General features: G+C 48.1%; 7 protein-coding genes and 1 non-coding gene across 8 annotated transcripts; 7 read left to right on the top strand and 1 right to left on the bottom strand.

Moving 5' to 3' along the window:
- Positions 1-828: 828 nt before the first annotated feature.
- On the top strand, positions 829-4,185 carry FOBCDRAFT_264652 (glycosyl hydrolases family 2, TIM barrel domain-containing protein). Its single transcript, XM_031191148.3, has 3 exons — positions 829-1,479; positions 1,528-2,929; positions 2,982-4,185. The coding sequence occupies exons 1-3, from the start codon at positions 882-884 to the stop codon at positions 4,129-4,131; spliced, it is 3,150 nt and encodes a 1,049-aa protein (XP_031032379.2). The 5' UTR covers positions 829-881; the 3' UTR covers positions 4,132-4,185.
- Positions 4,186-4,463: 278 nt separating this feature from the next.
- Positions 4,464-4,561, top strand: FOBCDRAFT_t228. The gene has a single exon. It is a non-coding gene; the product is annotated as a tRNA-Leu (tRNA).
- A 90-nt stretch (positions 4,562-4,651) lies between these two features.
- On the bottom strand, positions 4,652-5,853 carry FOBCDRAFT_244186 (uncharacterized protein; the record flags this gene model as incomplete). Its single annotated transcript, XM_031191147.3, has 2 exons — positions 4,652-5,461; positions 5,818-5,853. 2 exons carry the CDS (start codon positions 5,851-5,853, stop codon positions 4,652-4,654), a joined length of 846 nt encoding a protein of 281 aa, XP_031032378.3.
- Positions 5,854-6,899: 1,046 nt separating this feature from the next.
- FOBCDRAFT_253396 (uncharacterized protein) lies at positions 6,900-9,107 on the top strand (the record flags this gene model as incomplete). Its single annotated transcript, XM_031191146.3, has 1 exon — positions 6,900-9,107. One exon carries the CDS (start codon positions 6,900-6,902, stop codon positions 8,943-8,945), a length of 2,046 nt encoding a protein of 681 aa, XP_031032377.2. The 3' UTR covers positions 8,946-9,107.
- A 949-nt stretch (positions 9,108-10,056) lies between these two features.
- On the top strand, positions 10,057-10,911 carry FOBCDRAFT_190661 (uncharacterized protein; the record flags this gene model as incomplete). The annotated part of the gene is made up of 1 exon (XM_031191145.2): positions 10,057-10,911. One exon carries the CDS (start codon positions 10,057-10,059, stop codon positions 10,909-10,911), a length of 855 nt encoding a protein of 284 aa, XP_031032376.2.
- Positions 10,912-12,579: 1,668 nt separating this feature from the next.
- FOBCDRAFT_264649 (uncharacterized protein) lies at positions 12,580-14,316 on the top strand. Its single transcript, XM_031191144.3, has 4 exons — positions 12,580-13,073; positions 13,125-13,161; positions 13,212-13,677; positions 13,724-14,316. Exons 1-4 carry the CDS (start codon positions 12,933-12,935, stop codon positions 14,217-14,219), a joined length of 1,140 nt encoding a protein of 379 aa, XP_031032375.1. The 5' UTR covers positions 12,580-12,932; the 3' UTR covers positions 14,220-14,316.
- Positions 14,317-15,020: 704 nt separating this feature from the next.
- Positions 15,021-15,863, top strand: FOBCDRAFT_207190 (uncharacterized protein; the record flags this gene model as incomplete). Its single annotated transcript, XM_054707103.2, has 1 exon — positions 15,021-15,863. One exon carries the CDS (start codon positions 15,021-15,023, stop codon positions 15,861-15,863), a length of 843 nt encoding a protein of 280 aa, XP_054563078.2.
- A 475-nt stretch (positions 15,864-16,338) lies between these two features.
- FOBCDRAFT_207189 (uncharacterized protein) lies at positions 16,339-16,941 on the top strand (the record flags this gene model as incomplete). Its single annotated transcript, XM_031191142.2, has 1 exon — positions 16,339-16,941. The coding sequence occupies one exon, from the start codon at positions 16,339-16,341 to the stop codon at positions 16,939-16,941; it is 603 nt and encodes a 200-aa protein (XP_031032373.2).
- Between the last annotated feature and the right edge of the window lie 342 nt (positions 16,942-17,283).

Here is a 17,283-nt window from a genome sequence, read left to right as displayed (position 1 = left end):
TCGGGGAATATTCAGCAATACACTTCGACGGAGGACTGACTTGACATCCGAGACCAATGCCAAGGAGAGTTCAGCCCTAATAGTGGACCGCATTTCTAGATTGTGACTTAGGGGGGCTAGAAGCTTGCCTGCCTTCCTAATAATAGATTTTGATATGCAAACATCGTCTCTAGTTTGCCAGTCTAGAGGCCCCTGGGCCATGCTGAGAGAAAAGAAGAGGCTCACTGGCGGAACCAATGGAATAACATGGTTATAGGAGGTACTGCACTTCATTTTCTGTAAGTCTGTAGCGTCATGTAAATAATTTGCCAGCATGTTTTAGTACTTTAATGCGAATAGTGAGTCCTTTGTATCAGCCTTTTCCAACACACCATGAAACCTGAACAGTCTTTATTACCCTTGTCTGCTACTCAAGTGCGCCTCAATTTCACACTTCTCAATTATCAGTACCTAATACCAAGTCCATTCCATCCCATGGCTGGCCCCATGAGGTCGTAATCAGCTGGCAGGTAACAATCTCCTCAGAGCTGTTCCGCTGTCGGGTAGCCCAGCCAAGCCTTTCCAGTCTTGCCCCGCTCCGGCTCCGACATCCCCGGGCTGTTACCCTCTAATCCCAATACGCTCTGGTGCATTCAGGCTGTTCCACCAAACAAGGCATGATCAACACCAATGGAGCAATGTACCCGCACCTATCATGGATTCTAGTGGAGTCCTCTCTTCCCCGAAAGTCAGTCCGAAGCACGTGTTGAGTGAAGACCATGTAGAGACGTATCACGATGCGGGGCTGTGCTATCGTAGAGGAGGAGATCAAGATAAAAGTCCAATAATTCCTGAGACTTGGTCTTTCAATTCATTTCAATCGTCTTTCTTTCATCGTCAAAATGGGAGACAGCATTCAGCAAGAGCCCAAGGGCATTCCTCTCCAAGAGGATCCCTCGCAACCGGACTACATCAACGAGGCTGTCTTTAGGAGAAACACTCTCCCCACTCGTTCGTATCATATTCCCGATACTTCAATCTCATTGAACGGAACATGGGACTTTTCTCTCGCTGGCACAGTTCTGGAAGCACCTGAACCAGGCGCAAAAGATGTCGCTTATGGTCAGATCCAAGTCCCTGGTCATTGGCAGCTTCAAGGCCACGGAAAGCCCTGGTACACCAATGTTCAGTATCCAATTCCTGTTTGCCCGCCATATGTTCCTACTGAGAACCCTACGGGAACTTATCGTCGAGAATTTCATGTCCCGACAGGTTGGGCTGCGGATTCTCAGCTAAGATTACGCTTTGATGGCGTTGATAGCGCTTATCATATTTGGGTGAACGGTACCCTGATCGGATACGCTCAGGGTTCAAGAAATCCTTCTGAGTTTGACGTTTCGTCGTTTGTCAACCGCGAGGGCGCGAATGAGCTCTTTGTGAGGGTTTATCAGTGGTCTGATGCGACGTACATCGAAGATCAGGACCAATGGTGGCTGTCAGGTTAGTAGCTACTAAACCGCCAACTTAACCGATAACTAATCATTTCAGGCATCTTCCGAGATGTGTATCTTATTTCCTTCCCAGCTGCCAGAGTCGATGACTTTTTTCTCACGCCACATCTTGACACTGATTACAAGAACGCTCGGCTCAACGCATCCGTCGATGTCTCTGCTCAAAAGGGCGTCATTGTCGAGCTCATAGTCTCTGAGCTTGCAAAGAACGGAGGAGCTGTCATTGGATCTACAGAGACCTCTTTCGATGGACAGTCAAAGGTTACTCTCAGTCTTTATGTCGAGGATCCAAAGAAATGGACAGCAGAGACACCATATCTATATTCAGCAGAGATAACACTCAAGTCTGAAGATAAGCAGACTGTTCTTCACAAAGTCCAGCAACGCGTTGGTTTTAGAACGGTTGAGCTGAAGGATGGCCTAATGAAGGTCAATGGCAAACGCATTCGTCTCCGAGGTGTTAACCGTCACGAACATCACCCTCTTCTCGGCCGCTCTGTACCCCTGGAATTCGCCAAGCGTGATCTTCTCATCATGAAGAAGCACAACATCAACGCTCTGCGCTGCGCACACCAACCTCATGACCCTCGCGTTCTTGATCTCTGTGACGAGTATGGTCTCTGGGTTATGGCGGAGGCTGATCTTGAGTGCCACGGTTTCTACGATGCTGTTGCTCGACCTCTTGACATTCCTGAGTCAATGGACTACGGCGAGCGAAAGAAGCTTGCTTTCGGAAAGGCTGCCGAGTTCACCTCCAACAACCCCAAGTGGAAGGACGCCTACCTTGACCGTATCCGGGCTGTTCTTAACCGTGATAAGAATCACGCCAGTGTTATCATGTGGAGTTTCGGTAACGAGGCTTTCTATGGTGACAACCACAGAGAGATGTTCAAGTATGCTACTGAAGCTGATCCCTCGAGACTCATTCACTATGAGGGAGATATGGAGGCCGAGACGACACATATGTATAGCTATATGTATCCTACAGTTGATCGATTGATCAAGTACGCCGAGGAAGAGGGTGTCAAGGACGGCAAGTACGAGAAGCCCATCGTTCTCTGCGAGTATGGACATGCTATGGGTAACGGACCCGGTTGGTTAGAAGACTACGAGCAAGCTTTCCGCGACTATCCTCGTCTCCAAGGTGGCTTCATCTGGGAGTGGGCAAACCACGGTCTGTGGAAGGATGACCACGAGGGAGCAGGATATTACGCTTACGGCGGTGACTTTGGAGATACACCCAACGACGGGACTTTTGTCATGGACGGTCTTCTGAACAGTCAGCATGAGCCTACCCCTGGTCTGACAGAGTTCAAGAAGGTCATTCAACCTGTTGGTTTCTCTTTCAAGGATGGAGAGCTGAAGATTGAGAACTGGCATGACTTTGCTGGTCTGGACCACTTGACTGCATCTTACAAGGTGGAGCAGTTTGGCCAAGAGTGAGTTGATTCGAAAAGAAATGAGCCCTGCAGGATACTAATTATGAAATAGATCCACATTGATTTACTCGGGGTCATTCGACATCCCTGAGATTCCAGCTGGCGAGACACGTTCTGTATCTCTTCCAGTCGACGCCAAGCGATACAACAAAGACAACGAGGTCTACCTGACAGTGACACTATCCCTCAAGCACTCCACAGCTTGGGCACCTGCTGGTCACGAGATTGCTTGGTATCAGCAGCAGCTCCAGGCTCCTCAGACTGATGCCAAGGCTGCTCTCGCCGCAAGCAACACCCTCACTTCTAAACTGTCGGTGACCGAGAAGGGCGCTACTGTGTCAGTCTTTGGCAAGAACTTCGAGTTCGTCTTCGACCGCGCTTATGGTGCTCTGAAGAGCTGGGTCTCAAACAACGTGACTCTCCTTACCTTCGACCCCAAGACCCAAGCCGCAATCATCCCATCGTTCTGGCGCCCCAAGACCGACAACGACGTCCCTGGAGCCGTTCCCTACTGGGAACGATTTGGTGTTGAGCAACTACAATCTCAACTTCGATCTTTCTCCGTTGATGCCTCCAACTCAGACAAGGTGGTTGTGAAGTCACATACCTTCATCACTCCTCCAGTTCTGTTCTGGGGATGGGATTGTGAAATCGAGTACACAGTGTATCTCACCGGAGCTCTCAGTGTCAACGTCGCACGCCTATCACCAACAGGATCGTTCCCTGAGCACGTTCCAAGAATTGGTCTTAATCTCTATGGTAGCAAGACCCTAGAGCAAGTCAAGTGGCTCGGCCGCGGACCTGGAGAAAGCTATCCCGACAAGAAGGATTCTCAACGCGTTGGGATCTGGAATGCCGAGTCTGTTTCTGAGCTCCAGACCCCTTACGATGTTCCCCAAGAGAATGGTAACAGGGAAGACACGCGATGGGTGTCCCTTCGGGACTCCAAGTCTCCAAGCATTGGACTACGTGCGACACGCTTGGATGGAAAGAATTTCAGCTTCTTGGCATCGCATCACAGGGATGCAACTATTCATGAGGCCAGACATCCTCCTGATTTGAAAGAGGATGATGCGGTGTTTATTAGACTGGATAGTAAGGTCGCTGGTGTCGGTTCTGGTGCTTGTGGACCCGCTGTTCGTGAAGACCTTATGGTTAAGACTGAGGAGACGACTTTTGGATTCCTGTTGGAGCCGCTATGAACAAGATTGTTAGATATTATGAGTAAATGACAAGATACAGAAATTTGAGCGGCATATGTTGCTATGACATTGCCTTGCCCTTGTGATGTTTGTCAAATTGTGTCGATCATCTGAAGCTCCGCCAGTTTGCCTGCTTCAAATTTCCCTCATACATGTAGACTCGATCAAACCTTCGCACAGATACGAAGATGAGCTTCATATGGTTTCTAAACATTTCTCTTGCCAATAAAATCGGCATTCGGTGGCTTGAGGTTATTTTACATTCTCGTCGTAATTCAGGCATTGGGTCTTGGGGCTCATTCGTGAGCCATTACGCCACCCGAATCATCATCGCTAACTTGGCCGAGTGGTTAAGGCGCTGTGTTTAGGTTCTTATCAGAAACCAAACCCGCAGTGGGAAACCGCGGAGGTTCGAACCCTCCAGTTAGCATAACAAGCGATTCATTTTTTGCTTTTTATGACGGTAATCTTATACTTTCTATACACTATTTGATAATGGTGGCTGAATGCACGCGTAGAGTTACATGTACCACCGCGCGACTCTCCAAAAGCCCCACGTCGCGCCGAAAAGAGCACCCCAAGACAAAACGCCTTTCGCGATGAATACATATCTCACGATCTGGAAAGTCTTTTTCTCATTCAATCGAGGAAAAGGTTCGCTCGGAACGTCCTTGCCCAAGAATTTGCAAAGCGGCTCCCAACCATCCTCTGCCTTGAACTGGAGAACCTCTCGATTCCTCTTCTTCGCCTCAGCCAACACCTCCTCGTTATACTTGCTGTACATTTCCGCCGAGAAGATATTAGCTGAACCATACTTCTCCTTGCCCAACTTGATGCTCTCCATATTAAGTGTATACCACATCCGATCAGAAGACCAGAGCAGACCAACCCAGTAGAACCAAGGACTGAAGAAGAACCAGAAGCTCTCCTCAGCGCTCTTGGCCCAGACTTCAGGATCGGGTCTTTGGTTGAGCACAATCTTGGCATCTGGATATGCGTCCATCATGTCTGGTGTGAAGTACACGACAGGAAGATCGCAGATGGAGCGATGGCCGTGAATGAGTTGCTTAACCATCTTTTGTCGAACTTCAGGATTCTTCTCGCGCAGCGCGGCGATGAAGAGGCGTAAACGCGAAGGATGAGGGAGGATCTCTGCCATGTGCATGCATGGTCCGCAGCCTAGCTTCTCAAAGGCTGCTTGCATTGATGATGTGGCAGCGCGAGGGAGCCCAGCCCCAATGACAAGGAGAGGGACCTCCTCAGAGTTTGGGTCACCAAGGCCTCGAGAATCCGTAAGGAAGCGCATCGCCACAACTAGCGATAACAAACACTTGATAAAAATCAGATAGCTTATATTGCAGTAAGGGCAGAAAGTCCTTGATCCTGTCAGAATGGGGAGCAGTCGGTTTTAAGCTCACATAATATTGAAGCATGGAAATAGTGCTGACGCCAAGCGGCACAGCGAATCTCTTGTCAGATTCGTGCTGACTTTGCATCAGCATACCAACTTCTAAATGGATTTGCATGCTTATCATAATTTTTTGGTCTCAAATTATTTCTGTAGAAAATCGGGAGTTTCCATTTCGAGTAATCGCGAGACTCAAGTCGTCAAAGTGCATGGTTAGAAATTGGAAGGACATGCTGGGCACTAGAACACAGTTTTCCAGTCCAAATAGCTCGGCTTACATACCCTAAATTGATTGTTAAAGTCTCACAGGTCATGGACATGGCCTTCAATGTAATGGCAATCAATCACAGGAACGACAAAAGATCCATGGCTGCGGATGCCGCAGTTCAAATATTCTGGCACTTGTTGTAAGCTTCAACCCTAGAGGATCGTCACATGTGCGGTCTCTAACTTTAGACTATCATCTCTCCTCTCATCTGATGGTTTCTTATGATACTCAACCTCGGCTGCCAAACGGACTGGGAAATCACGGCATCAAAGCTCCAGCTTCATAGCTTAGTGTTTAAAAAGTACCTAACTTTTTAAAGCCACAATCGATAGTCCAACGGCTAAGAGTAACAATTACATCATACAAATATTGCTAGCTATATGCTAAACTAAAGAAATCGGCTCTTGACTGTCGATTGAAGATCCGGCTGTTTGTTTTCACAGTCTCTTGTCATGGTTGTCGTAGAAATTTCCCTAGAGTCTTACATTTGCATGACGCCGATATGCACGAAGTCAGGGGAAATGGCCCTTGTGGCTTCAACTAATTAAACATCGTGGAGTCAAAATCCCATCCGTCGATCTGCCGTCAAGTTTTAGTCTTGTTTTCTCTCACCACTCAAAGAATAGACTAACTCAATAGGTTGAAGGCTATGCGCTCAGACACTGCAGAATTTAACATGACCTGAAACATAACAAGCCCGGGTGGAGACGAGGGCCTCAGTCTGCTGTATAACTTGTAAGCGGATTGGGCAATACGAGGAGACCCTTTTCTTTTCTTAGATACTTTGAACTTTGCTGGCCAATTAGAGAACTGGTCTTTTCATAAACCCGATACTGAAGGTAGTCGCCTCGATCCGCCTAGCTGAACTGAACCATGTGAGCTAAGGTTGGTGTGCCTGCCTGCGGTGCGATGGGTCTACCGGCTGTGCGTCTGATGTCAGTCCTGCTAGAACAAACTTATAGCAGAAATGCAATCGATAAATAATATGATATCCTCCAGCCAACTTCCTGATGGTTCCAGTTCATTCCATTTATCCACTTTGTATTCTTCTCCATATCTTACAATTATTTTTTTTCCATTACTTTCGCTACAATGAAGTCCTTTTGGACACTTGCTCTTTACCTCGGGAGCGCTAGTGCTGTCGCCATCTCCCAACCGGCAGCAAAAGTTGAGACACCCGAAGGATCCTTGCAATTCTTAAGTCTTAGAGCCTCACCTCCCATAGGCACTGCTATCAACCGCGACAAATGGCGTGTTACCTGTGACAGCCAGCACGAGGGAGATGAGTGCTCCAAGGCCATTGATGGTGACCGCGACACCTTCTGGCACACTGCCTGGGCCGCTGGAGGCACCAATGACCCAAAGCCTCCTCATACCATCACTATCGACATGGGCTCTTCCCAGAATGTGAACGGCTTATCTGTTCTTCCTCGTCAGGACGGTAGTGATCACGGCTGGATCGGCCGTCACAATGTCTTTCTAAGCACAGATGGGAAGAACTGGGGCGACGCTGTCGCAACTGGAACATGGTTCGCTGACAACACTGAAAAATACTCTAATTTTGAGACTCGTCCTGCTCGTTACGTTCGTCTTGTCGCTGTCACTGAAGCAAATGACCAGCCTTGGACCAGTATCGCCGAGATCAACGTCTTCAAGGCAGCTTCTTATACCAGCCCTCAACCTGGCCTCGGACGCTGGGGCCCAACACTTGACTTTCCTATCGTTCCTGTGGCTGCTGCAGTTGAGCCAACATCAGGAAAAGTTCTCGTTTGGTCTTCATACCGCAACGATGCGTTCGGAGGTTCTCCTGGTGGCGTAACCTTAACCTCAACTTGGGATCCTTCCACTGGTGTGATTTCTCAACGCACTGTAACTGTCACCAAGCATGATATGTTTTGCCCTGGTATCTCCATGGATGGAAATGGGCAGGTTGTTGTCACGGGTGGCAATGACGCTCAGAAAACAAGTCTTTATGACTCGTCTAGTGATAGTTGGATCCCAGGCCCAGATATGAAAGTTGCCCGCGGATACCAGTCATCAGCGACTCTATCGAATGGTCGCGTCTTTACTATTGGCGGCTCATGGAGCGGTGGTATATTTGAGAAGAATGGCGAAGTATATGACCCATCGTCAAAAACATGGACCTCCCTTCCAGGAGCTTTGGTCAAGCCAATGTTGACAGCAGACCAACAAGGCCTCTACCGTTCTGATAACCACGGATGGCTCTTCGGTTGGAAGAAGGGATCCGTATTCCAAGCTGGACCTAGCACTGCTATGAACTGGTATTACACCAGTGGCAACGGAGATGTAAAGTCAGCTGGCAAGCGCCGATCGAGCCGCGGTACTGACCCAGATGCGATGTGCGGAAACGCCGTCATGTATGATGCCGTTAAAGGAAAGATCCTTACGTTTGGCGGTTCCCCAAGCTATCAAGACTCTGATGCCACGACCAACGCTCACATCATCACAATCAGCGAGCCCGGAAGCACACCCAAGACAGTGTTCGCGAGCAATGGCCTGTACTATCCCCGAACTTTTCATACATCTGTTGTTCTTCCCGATGGAAACGTTTTCATCACAGGTGGCCAACAGCGTGGTATTCCTTTCGCCGACTCAACTCCGCAGCTTACACCAGAGCTTTATGTCCCCAACGATGACACTTTCTATAAACAGCAACCAAACTCCATTGTCCGAGTCTACCACAGTATTTCCTTATTACTACCTGACGGCAGGGTTTTTAACGGTGGTGGCGGTCTTTGTGGTGATTGCGACACCAACCATTTCGATGCCCAGATCTATACGCCAAACAATCTTTACGACTCTAATGGAAAACTGGCGACACGTCCCAAGATCACTAAAGTCTCTGCTAAGAGTGTCAAGGTCGGTGGCAAGATCACAATCACAGCAGATACCAGCATCAAGCAGGCTTCGTTGATCCGTTATGGTACATCAACTCATACAGTTAATACTGACCAGCGTCGTATTCCTTTAAGTCTGAGACGTACTGGAACTGGAAACAGCTATTCGTTTCAGGTTCCAAGCGACTCTGGTATTGCTTTGCCTGGGTATTGGATGTTGTTTGTTATGAACTCGGCGGGTGTACCAAGTGTTGCGAGTACTCTTCTCGTTACTCAGTAGCGTCGCTCAATCCCATTTCTCGATGTATTTCTGCTATCTTTCAAACTTTGGGAACAGGGTATTCCATCTAATATTTTAACTTCATCTTTCTGCATCTATACCTGAGGAACACCATGAGCTTTTATCTCAATCCTTATCTTTTATATCTGCATTCAGTGACACTTATTCAGCTCAATTGTAATTACCAGAAACATCTTTCTTAACCGGTGTTGAGTGATTATTCTTCCGATTAATTCATCTTCACCTTGTCACTACTATCAGATCCAGCAAACTGCAAGGCGATATTTTGCAAACAGCCACCAAAAGCTTTACAATGATTCCGCAGGCCGAAGTTTCAAGACCACATCAGCTCGATTACCGGCAGCATAACATACCACCGGTAGCGATTGAAATCATTGGTGTTAGTGGTATTTATGACTTGAAAGACAGAGTTTGCCTATTGGAACATAACCCGGTTCGAACAAGTGTCTAGAATGTGCTCCGGTGGCCGGACATGGCGAGGAGATAAACGGTAGCGCCACAAATGAACTGGCCGGAGCGAATGCTCCCAAAAGCTATTATCGGCTGTAGGAAAATCCCAACTATCTTCTCCTCAGTATATTATTTTCAAGCCATTCTCAAAATCCCAAGATGCAAAAGCTAACTTCTATTCCAAGTATTGTGAATTTTTGACTGTACTTATGATTTTAATCATTTAAAGCTGAATATTTGTGCTTAAACAAGTTCTCAAAGGAGAAGTATGGGCTTACCCTAGACTCCAATGAGAAAAGGTGAAATGATGGATAGAGATTTTCATTAATATCAGATGTTCTCAGAGCAATTGGTCTTAGTTTCTTCTATAGCTGGAGCCGCTACCACTATGTCGTAGTACCAATTGATGTTGATCGACTTGGACCCATTCGCAGCGCTCGATGACGACAATGACATCATTACCACGATGTGCATCCCTCAACCCGCACTGCGTTTTCATCCTAGCAAAGCTTGGAGCGACATGATTTGCATTAAACACACTCAAAGACTACACGTAGCAACAGTTCACACCCTAAAACGAAATTGCCAAAATTTCTCAACGCAAAAACAACTACAACGAAGGTCATTCGAGCCGGTCAAGATGAGTTGGATGGACAGCTGGAGTCGACCCTCCAAATCGCAAGCAACACCAGCACCTTTCTACTTACTACCCGGAGGCGAAGCAACTCCGTATTGTCATTCATGCGGCAGAGTGATTAGTACGAGGCGAACTACCGCGACAGCAAATACCAATACGCCAGCCAAGTACTGCTCGAGCCGGTGTCGCACACAGAAGCCCGGAAAGCTGGACCGCGAGCTGGAGAAAGCCTTTGTGAAACTATTGACGGCCGAAGAGAGCACAGCAGATGAGGTAAAGAAGCAGGCAAAAGGTGGCAAGCATAAGAAAGGGAAGAACAGCAAAGGCGACAATCGCATCTTGGTGCCATGCAGCGCAGCAGAGGAACTTGTCTTTGGACCGAACCGAACGTCAATGGAGGGAGAAATTGAACAACATGATAGCGACGAGGAGGGAGCGCAAGGATTGGAATATACGCAAGCGCCATCGGAGCCTCGATCATCAGAAGATATGGACCTCTCAGGCAACATCAAAGACGACAATCACATCGACGGGGACGTTCTGGCCCGCATGTCAGTCCGCAGTGGCACTCGCATCCGTCCACCTCAATCCGTATCCGAAGTCAACGGCAGTGTCGGCGGCGAAAAAGGCCGAGCAGAACGTATCCACGAAACAGACGCGATGCTCGAGAAGCGAAAACAAGGACAGAAACGCGCGAAGGAACGGGAAATGACGAAGTGCGCTGCACGACGAGGTGTTGTTTTTGGGTTCACTGTCAGCGACGAAGGAGAGAGACGACTTTGTGAGGCAGTCATGGCGGGAAAAATCGTGGAACCGAGCTTTGCAAAGGGGGACTGGGCGATAAGATGGAGAGAATGAGATTGCTCGGACTGTTGGCTCATGTACCAGATATGGTTCGGGCCGACAGGAGTCAATAAAGGTGCTGATTGCGACGGATTGACAATGTTCATGACGCGCTTGCGATAGGGATCGACGCCCTTATCACGGTCCAAGCGTTGATGACAAGGCACTCTAGAGCGAAGAAGGAAAGGACACTGCCTGTTTGTAACACCGGTTCATTGATTCACCATCTAATCTGCTGAGTAACGAATATGAGTGGTTTTACTGGTAGATCAAGCATCGTCTTGACTTCATTTTCGACAGATGAGTTTCTGGATGCAGACGTGGAACATGCCAAGCAACACTTACGACATGGTCCATCGCGGACGAGTGGAAGTGTCTCCATCGTTATCCTTCTATGGGTCTGGGGTTTTACTCCGCTGAAGTCTGTCATCTGTGGTTTGCTCCGCTGGAATTTATCATGTGCAAGTAACCTCGCCTCACATGCTTTACCATTTTCAATACATTGGAGAAACCATCATGTCATAAATATTCCAGAAACTAGGAAGATCATCTTTTGGCCAAATTTGACAGGACGATAAACGAGAGTCTAGAATCATGTTTTATCTGCTTGGTCCAGGGGAAGTGGGACGACTTCCAGGTTCCCCAATCTCATGCTGCAGGGTTCAGCTTTCAGCGCTGTAGGCGATGAGAAAAGGATGCTACACAATCTCGACTTGGCACCCTCAGCTCGAAGCCACTGCAACGTTCTTATGCAAGGTCAATCATTAGCTAGAGTCCTACAGGGCTGGAATGCAACCCAGAGTCTCAATAGTTTTGAGCAGCGTAGTTCATAGTGCCATACCGCGGAGAGAGCGAGAGCGATGGCGTGCGTTAGCCGGAAATAAATCGTGACATTACAACAGAAAACGGTCAGGATCACAAAAAGATAAGACAGAGACTGTTGGCCAATGCCTGTCCGGGGTAGGCCCTAACTCCAGAAGCAGTAGGTGGTAAAGCCCAGGGATCAGCCACTGGTCCCAGCGCGCTAAATATTGACGCACTACAAGCAGACGTGGCGCCACGATGGATGATAGGGCGTGGTGAGGTGATGGTGATAGGTGAGATGCTGTTTCAGCGCGTCGGATCAAATCTAACAGAGTTTCTGCTTGAACAACCGAAAAATCGGGACCGAGCTTACGGGCCGGTTGGTTGAGATGCCCCTGTCCATCAATGGCTTAGCAGTGTAAAGCTGAGGCCATCTTGTTCTCCAAGGGCGGTTGAGTGATTTTCCTCCAGAGCTTCCTCTTCTAGAATAATCCTCGTATGAGCAATCAACGGCGTCGTTATCCCACCTGCTGAAAAGGCCAATGAGACGCTGATTATGAAACTGTTGATCAATGCGACAGCTATCGACGCCATTTTTCTGGTTCTGGAAGGTCTGCAGTGCGTTAATCAACCAGTCATGTTCCCAAAGGGCCGAGTATCCGACAAATAATTGTCAACTTCCATTCGTTTGCCAGTATGTTCAGTTAGCCCAGTTCAATCAACGTCACGTCATTGATGATCGTCAAGGGGAATATTCCCTAAACAGACAAAATCACTCAGGGACCTAGAGATGATCAGCCCTGCCAACATCTCCCCCGGACGATTTCCGCCGGTCCACTGTAGCTCCCAGGCCCCAACGCTAGACTTGGTCCAGTCACACAATGACACTCCGGTAAGCATACCCGCCGAGAAGCTGATGGTGTAGACAACGAGTCAGTTGTTCTGGAAGCCAAGCCCAGTCCCCTTCTACCCCAGAGCCTCAGCCAACGCCTTTCTCTCCCCGGATTAGACCCATCCAGATAAGCGTCAAGGATCCTCACGGCCAAGGCCTCCCGAGGCCACCATGTGGAAAAGGACATCCTTCAAATGCAGATCACTCCCACGGACATCCGTGCCTGGCGTGTGTGTACTCCTGCACCTTGCGTTGCTTTTCTTAACTTAACTAAAACAAAAGTTCGTCCAGAGTTCTTTAGTTTTGACAAGCCTGCGGGAGCGCAGGATCATAGCCCGTCATGAGCCTCAAGTCGGATATCATCAGTGCCATGGTCATCACGTGGGTGTCGGCCTTGCTGGCGCTGATTGCACGTATCTTTGCGAGGCGCATGACAAAGGTTCCCTGGTGGTATGATGACTACTTGTGTGTCGGTGCCTTTGTAAGTTTTGCTTGTGAAACCTTTGAAGGGTTGTTGCTTACATGTTTGTAGGTTGTTGGTATTGGATACAATGTTGTGATGATATACTGTAAGACTACCCTTTGCTTCGATGATGTGAATAGAGGCTGACTGATGTAGGGGCCTTGACATGGTACCTTGGCACAACTATCCCCGACTCCGTCAGCGATGAACGATACGAAGAGATCAACCTCAACGCACGACTGATGCAGTTCCTCATCTCCCTCACCTACTCATACTCGATCGGCCTCTCGAAACTCTCTATCCTTCTCTTCTACTGGCGCATCTTCAAACAGTCGGCTATCCGAATCCCAATCCAGGTTATGCTCGGTATCAGCGGCGCTTGGCTCATCCTTCGTACATTCATGGTCATCTTCCACTGCATACCAGTTCAAGCCTATTGGGACAAGTCGATTGAGAACGCTGTCTGCAAGATCAACGACTCTCAATTCTTCTTCGCGACATGCCTTACTCACTTTATTCTTGATGTTGTCATCTTGGCGCTGCCAGTGATTGAAGTGTTTAAGTTGCGTCTTCGTCTGGGACAAAAGATTGCCATCACTGCCCTGTTTGCCCTTGGTTTCATGTAAGCTCTCTATCAGTATGTCAAAGTATTATACTAACAACGAAAGTGTTTGTCTTGCATCCGTCTTTGTCATCGTCACAGCCCTCCAATATGATCCCGCATCAAGACAAATGCCCCGCGACGTCGCCACAAATGACATGTGGGGAGGTGTCGAGATTAATGTCGCCATCGTCTCAGGGTGCTTCCCTCTTCTCCGTCCAATCTTTACCAAGATCCTTCCCAAGAGATTCCTCAGCTCTGCTGGAAGCAGCCACCCCATCAGCCGCACCACCCACGGTATTCGTCTTACTACTATCAACCGTACCAACAAGGACAAAGAAGAAGATGAAACAAGCTCAACTCATCAACTTGCCGATCCTGAGCAAGGGATCCCTGGTGACTTTGAGATTATCGATGGCAAGGAGGGACCTCGGACTTTCATCTCAAGTCGAACTACTGAGTCGCTCCATTCGCGGGAGCAGGATATGGCGGGGATCTATGTGCGGAATGACGTCGTTCAGGAGGTTGAGGAGTCGAATCATACATACGCGATGAAGAGATGAGAATCATCTCTTGCTAATACTTTCTCTTGAAATTAATATACCCATATACGTGTACACTTAGATTTACAGAAACGTCATTTCATATGCAACTCTGATCAGGTTTCGTGAGATTTATCAGAAGCTTAATGCATCTCATGCGGCAGTTCTAAGGTTCGACAGTAATTTATATAATGAGTGACCGGCAGTAGACAGACTGAGCCTTTAGTGGTCATCCCATTATGATGTGCTGTCTATTATGCGGACCCGATGTCGAACATGTCCGCGGCGGCCATAGTCTAAGTTATGCCTAAAGAGATCCTACTCCCTCTAAACTCCTCTACATGAAGTGAGTTTAGACAACATTTTTAGATGGAGTTTATAAATTTCGGATGTACTTTTCAACTCTCTTCTTCACCCTTGCTTCTGCAATGACACTTACTCACCTTGGTCGAGATGAAGGTTCTCGTTTCCATCTCGTCCTGATGCCATCGTAGTAGGTGGTAGATCGCATCATCTTTGGTCTGCCTTAACTCCGAACCTTCTCTCGATCTCTCGTCTGCATGGAGAGGCTTGCTCCAGCTCGAGAGGGAAGGCAGGCTCGACGACTGCCTCGCTTGTCGTCGATGTTGCGCTTACCCCTTAAACATCAACACTGCCTTCCGCCGTGGCTTTATTTGAGTCTCGAGGCGACGAGACAGAGAACTTCTCTTCTCCTTCAAATAAACTTACCGCCAGCAATCAATATCTCATCAAGAGCTTCTCTTCTTCTTCAAACACAGTTATTGCCAGCAATACTTCAGCAAGAGCTTACTTCGTCACGTCATGTCGGATATCGTTCCTCACATCTTTGGTGTTTCCGATGCGGATTTCTTCCAGTTGTACCAGTTACATTTGGCTAGTACCTTATGGCTGCCCGAAGTATGGGCCGACGGCAGCATTTTTCGTCAGCTGGCCGAAGAACTACCGTTGGATGCATTGCCCCCTGCCACCCCAGTCCAAGATGATACTATGTCGACTGAAGATATCACGCCCTCAGACGATGCCACGGCCGCAGTCGAAGATGCAACTGCTACACCCGCCACGCCCACGAGCAATAACGATTACGGCCCTTCTTACATTTTCAACGAATATGGATATCGAATTGATCACGGTTTCGCTTCCAACACAATGTTGGCCTATGCCGAACCTCAGACTGGCCTAAAACTACTCAAGGACCACGATTGTGTTTCAACAGGAACCAAGCTCTTTGTTCTAGTCGACGTGCGAGCCAAGAACAAGTGGAGATACACATGGGCTGTCACGTTCTCCGCCCAGAACCCGTTCAATGCACTCAACCGTGAGGGAGTCTTTCAATCCAGCGCCGGCCAGCGCACCGAAGCATGCGTGCATGCGTTTTGTGAAGCGATCAACTCAATCATCGACTTTGTCAACATGGACCACAATGCGAAGCCACGTATCTCGAATTTTTACGTGCGCGTCCCTCAGTCTTATGGATCCACGCATGCACTCAACAAGTCTTTTCGCGAGGTGGAGCAAGGGATAATTTTAGGAGAGGATGCGCCAGAATGGCGCAAAAAGACGTATGGTGCACTTGCGAAGACCTTAGTTCGGATGCGAAAGCTAAGGGCTCAAGGGTTTAATGTTATGTTGTGGCAGAGGAGGTAGTTCAGTTCATAAGCAGTAAGAAATTAGGGTTGAAGCTGAGACTAAGAATCAATAGAATGGGCTTTTAGGTACTACATATAAAGCTCTCGTGTAAGAAGAAATGGCCTATCTAATTAACCTGCTAAATGTTTATATAAATTTAGTAAAGATTTATAAAGATTATAAAGATCTATAAAGATATTCTTAGACTTATAAAAATATTCCAAGATTTATAAAAATCTTCTAAGATTTACAAAGCAGATATATGATGGGCCTGTTGGTTTAAACGTAGTGACGCACGCCTAGCTAGTGAATGAATTCAGCTGCTAACAAATTGCGAGAAAACAAGCGTTCACTCTGAAGCTGCGTTCAGTCGTTAATCACAGATCTCCACGTAACTTAACATAAAATCACTGACAATCATTTCCTATATAAAGTCCTCAGGTCGGGTCACTGGACTCATGCATGGCACGCGTTCCGCAACTGCAAGCCGAAGATGTCGGACTTCCGCACACGCATACCTTGCAGAGAGATCACCTCTCTTAGCAAGCTCTACAATGTGCTGACGACTGAATACGGAAATATATACTATACGTTGGAGACGGAAAATAACGAGCATGGTGAGCTCTTTTACGTTGTTGGTATCTCGTGTCATTTTGCGCGTGATGTTGAGGAACTTCTGGTCACGAAGGGGGTTCTTCGAGAGAGTGCGAGACCACGAGGATTTACAGCGATCAACGGACCGAGACCTCGTGGGGACCCATTGCCTGAGGTGATTGATCTCACTTGGGATGACTCGGATGAGGAGCCTCCTCCGGCTCACGGGAGTACAAACACGGTAAACATCCCGAGAGATCTGACACCTGGATCACGTCGACTTCTTGCTGGCGCGGAAGAGACCTCAGACTACATTGCCAAGTCAGTATCGAGCCAGCGAGATAGCCCTGAGCGAACACACAGCGCTGTTACACGAACCCCCAAAAACCATAGCGGAGCTGAACAAAGACCAATCGCAGCAGGCAACAGCGCGGTTGGCCAAGGAGACCGTTGGACAGGGAGGATCCCGATATCTATGCTACTCGAGGGTCCTCATTCTTGAGCTTGATTTGCGTCTGGAGATCGGTCAGGTCACCAGGCCTGTGCAGCAAATTTTACCTTTGGTAACGGACGAAATTGGAGGTTTGGGGATTCAGTGTTTGGTGTTTGCAAGGCTGGTCACTCTAGGTAGCTCACTGGGACCTTTGTAACCGCGCATTTCTTGTATAACATGGGAACGGGATAGAAAGAATTAATGGAGCAATTGATACCCTTCTGTTTTACTGGTCACCTAAGTGCTGGCAGCACCCAGTTTGAGAGGTTATTAAGCATAATCTTGCCCGATGCGGCTGACATTTTTTAGAGTAACCATAGCGAAGTGGCTGTTACAAAAATAACACTCAAG

This window comes from Fusarium oxysporum, chromosome X (genome assembly GCF_013085055.1).
Source record: "Fusarium oxysporum Fo47 chromosome X, complete sequence".
In the NCBI taxonomy this organism is placed as follows: Eukaryota; Fungi; Ascomycota; class Sordariomycetes; order Hypocreales; family Nectriaceae; genus Fusarium; species Fusarium oxysporum.
Note: the sequence above shows the minus strand (reverse complement) of the source record. Positions and strands in the feature narration are given on the sequence as shown.

What these genes read in the sequence shown, in the direction of transcription:
- FOBCDRAFT_264652 (XM_031191148.3), top strand. Translation starts at nt 882, where the DNA reads ATGGGAGACAGCATTCAGCAAGAGCCCAAGGGCATTCCTCTCCAAGAG. An exon ending in GGACCAATGGTGGCTGTCAG is followed by an intron (nt 1,480 to 1,527) that starts GTTAGTAGCTAC and finishes TAATCATTTCAG; the next exon opens with GCATCTTCCGAGATGTGTAT. An exon ending in GTGGAGCAGTTTGGCCAAGA is followed by an intron (nt 2,930 to 2,981) that starts GTGAGTTGATTC and finishes ATTATGAAATAG; the next exon opens with ATCCACATTGATTTACTCGG.
- FOBCDRAFT_264649 (XM_031191144.3), top strand. Translation starts at nt 12,933, where the DNA reads ATGAGCCTCAAGTCGGATATCATCAGTGCCATGGTCATCACGTGGGTG. An exon ending in CAATGTTGTGATGATATACT is followed by an intron (nt 13,162 to 13,211) that starts GTAAGACTACCC and finishes TGACTGATGTAG; the next exon opens with GGGCCTTGACATGGTACCTT. An exon ending in CTGTTTGCCCTTGGTTTCAT is followed by an intron (nt 13,678 to 13,723) that starts GTAAGCTCTCTA and finishes TAACAACGAAAG; the next exon opens with TGTTTGTCTTGCATCCGTCT.